The sequence below is a fragment of the Oncorhynchus clarkii genome, chromosome 20 (genome assembly GCF_045791955.1).
Source record: "Oncorhynchus clarkii lewisi isolate Uvic-CL-2024 chromosome 20, UVic_Ocla_1.0, whole genome shotgun sequence".
In the NCBI taxonomy this organism is placed as follows: Eukaryota; Metazoa; Chordata; class Actinopteri; order Salmoniformes; family Salmonidae; genus Oncorhynchus; species Oncorhynchus clarkii.
Window position 1 is genome coordinate 59,072,822 of NC_092166.1, and position 3,200 is coordinate 59,076,021.

Genomic DNA, 3,200 nt, shown 5'->3' on the forward strand with positions numbered 1-3,200 from the left:
CCTTGTATATATATATATATATACACACACTTTTTTTTACTGACAAATAAAGTAAATCAATCAAAACTGTGCAGCGGGCCAATTGATGAATGGAAAGAGATCTGTTCCAAAACACCAAAAAGTTTAATGATATTCAGAGGTTGTCAAACCAAGCCTTCTATACTGGGTAAGCCTACAAGTTAGGGAGGGATGTAATTTTGGTATTTTATTAGGATTTCCATTAGCTGTTGCGAAAGCAGCAGCTACTCTTCCTGGGGTCCACACAAAACATGACATAATACAGAACATTAATAGACAAGGACAGCTCAAGGACAGAACTAAATGTACATCCATTTAAAAATGACACACGTAGCCTACATATCAATACATACACACAAACTATCTAACGTTTGTTGAGCTTGACACAGTCTATTTATTGTGGTGTTAACACAAACCATGATATTGAAGTGCCCGAAGTTGGTATGCTTCGATTTGGTTGTGTGGTTGGTCGTGTGGTGCATTGGCACAGAAACCTGTTAGTGGAAAATTTGTTGCATATATTTTATAGAATTATAAATATGTAATGAAACAGGGAGGGAGAGTGAGCTTGTCTGGGGTTGTCGGCGAACCCCCCAAAATTAAAATCTTGCATAGCCTTTTTTAGTTTTGATGCCCAAATAATAACTTGTAGTTGAATGAACATATGAGACGAGCTGAGAAAACACATCATTTTAAATTGACATACTTTTTTGCATATGTTGAATCAAGTTGGAGCTAAATTTGGGCCAATATTTTGTTTTTAGTTCAGGTAACACTTGGATCGAAAAGTTGAGTAAACAAAAAAAGGCTGTAGAACTAGTTACATAATATATATATATATATATTTTTTTTTACAGTGTAGCCTATACCATGCAATATAATTGAGATATCCACCAACTAACTTTATACCTAAGCTACCATGTCTTTTGTAAATCTAAAAATATGTATTGAGCCTACACACTTACCTTCTTCTAGGAGCCGCTCCAGGTGTGTGAAGATGCCAGTGAAGTTGGGCAGAGAGCTCATCACCTTCCGGTCCGTCATCAACTGCATCAGGTAGTCCGGGCTGGGCCTTGGTCTTTCCCGGACCTGCTCACTCATCTCCCCGACCATGGTCACTCTCACAACTCAAGTCTATTAAATCAAGGCGCGACGCTCTGCAATAAAAGTGATGTCCAAAATGCTGCCTCGAGCCCCAGCCTCCGATTTTGTGATGAGTTTGTCACTTACCGCTCTGAGTATTCTGCAGTCCCGGGGTCATGCGCTAAAAAGATGGGAAAGAAATAACGAGAGAGGCTTGGAAATAGTTTTTTAAAACTCCGCTCAGTTGATTAGGCCTATACTCGCAAAAGTTAGTTGGTGAAACTCGTGTCCGCTGTTTCCTTAAGCGAGTTCTCTTCTTCACCGTTTCACAGTCAGATAGAAGTGCCCTAGTGCCTTTTCACGCTCTCTCAGGGTCGGTTCACTTGTTTTCTCCCCTTCACTCCTACTCGCTCATGTCCGGTGTGTGTCGGTATTCAGACCCTGTCATATGACCAAACATCACACTGAAAGAGGGAGTGGGAGAGAGAGACCGAAATGGGGTAGTGGGTGGACCCAGAGCGCGCTGTGTGTCCCCGAAGATTCGATTCAGGTGAGAGGGCATGATGTTTCCCCTCTCTTTCTCTCCTCACACACGCACATACACACTTAGAGGATGAACTGTTCTAGATGACAATGTCAACAATGCTATTTGTCCAGTTGCACTCAGAGTTATGCACACCTGTTCTACCTTCAGTTGCTGTCTGTCACTTGGGGATCTCTGAAAGTGTGTGGCATGCAGGTGGTCTCTGTCTTTTTTCTTTCTTTGTCTCTCTGTCTCACACACACACACACACACACACACACACACACACACACACACACACACACACTTTCTTTGTATAAAATGCTAAATTAATGTATACTTTGGATAATAATGCCTTGTAATTTACACGACCGTGTGTGTGTGTGTGTGTGTTCTGACTCTGTAGACTAGCTGTTCTGACTCTAGTCTTTATCCGCCACAGCTGTCTCACACTGTCATTCCTCTGTACACTCCAACACAGATATGCAGCAGACAGAATATTAATCAGAAGACACAAACTCACACACATACACACCACACACAGAGAAAGAATAGTAATCTCAGATTGAGCTCCCATCTCACCCCACCATTTCTCTTCCCCCTTTCTTTCCCTTCTCCTCCCCCATCTCAACCCACCAGGCACCGCATGTCATTCCTGCTAACAATCAGACGTGTGTAGTTAACCTTCAAGACAACGACTGACTTATATGTCTGATGGGGTAGGGGACAATGTGTGTGTGTGTGTGTGCGCGCATGTTTGTGTGCCTGTGTATGTGTGTGTTATTGGATGATGGCGTTGGTCCAGCCTGGTATGGTGGGCATTCAGAGCGGAGGTAGGACATTGTCCTCTCATGGCCCAAACAATACCACCTCTCACCAGGACACAAGACACTGACTAGCTACTGAAACATACTCGCAGCAGAGAGCGAGAGAGAGTTCAGAATTTTTTTTGTCAGTAGTATCTGTGTCTTTGATGAAGTGAACGTTAGGCATTTGAACCCAGAGATTTGGGTTAGAGGTCAAACTATGACATCACTGAACAAAGGACAAAAATCCAAGGAAATACCAGAGGAGAGTGCCATCTAGTGTTTCCCAATGTAACTGCTGTAAAATGGCAGAATGAGAGAGGGGAGCAGAGTAAACGGCTTCAAGCTGCTTATTGGTGCAAACTTGGGACCTCTGTCTTGCTAGCACACATGACCGCTCTTCTGAAGAGTCACACGAAAAGCTGGCTATTCGCTGGCGCCAGTGGGGACACTTTAGGCGGAGGAGTAAGTTTCACACATCCCCATGTGCTCCATTCACCCCTCAAACGTACTCAACTGCGACCCCAGCGTTAAGCTAAGCGCACCTGTAGATCCGTGTCACGGCACCACTGTAAAAGACATCAAGCTACTTGCTTAGTGAGTACCACTTACTCCAGATTTAGCCCATATGTGGAGCGACCTCTGCCTTGCCAGCACACATGCCCACCCTCCTGAAGTGTCTCACTAGTCGGCACCACAGGAAAAGCAAGCTGGTGTAAGTGGGGACACTTCAAGGCTGAGGAGTAAGTTTCTCACATCCCCATGTGCTA

The 3,200-nt window shown here is 44.0% G+C and overlaps 1 protein-coding gene across 6 annotated transcripts in view; it reads right to left on the minus strand.

Moving 5' to 3' along the window:
* Positions 1-1,721, minus strand: part of LOC139376624 (protein quaking-B-like) — a 17,166-nt gene extending 15,445 nt beyond the window's left edge. For 3 of the 6 annotated variants that reach the window (XR_011627949.1, XM_071119414.1, XM_071119416.1), the window contains exon 1: positions 984-1,721. Coding sequence is in view for 4 of the 6 variants with exons in the window: in XM_071119414.1 (XP_070975515.1) it covers positions 984-1,131 (148 nt within the window). In the remaining 2 variants the exon portion in view is untranslated. The remainder of the gene's footprint in view (positions 1-983) is intronic. The other 3 variants (XR_011627950.1, XM_071119415.1, XM_071119417.1) reach the window with 3 other exon arrangements.
* Between the last annotated feature and the right edge of the window lie 1,479 nt (positions 1,722-3,200).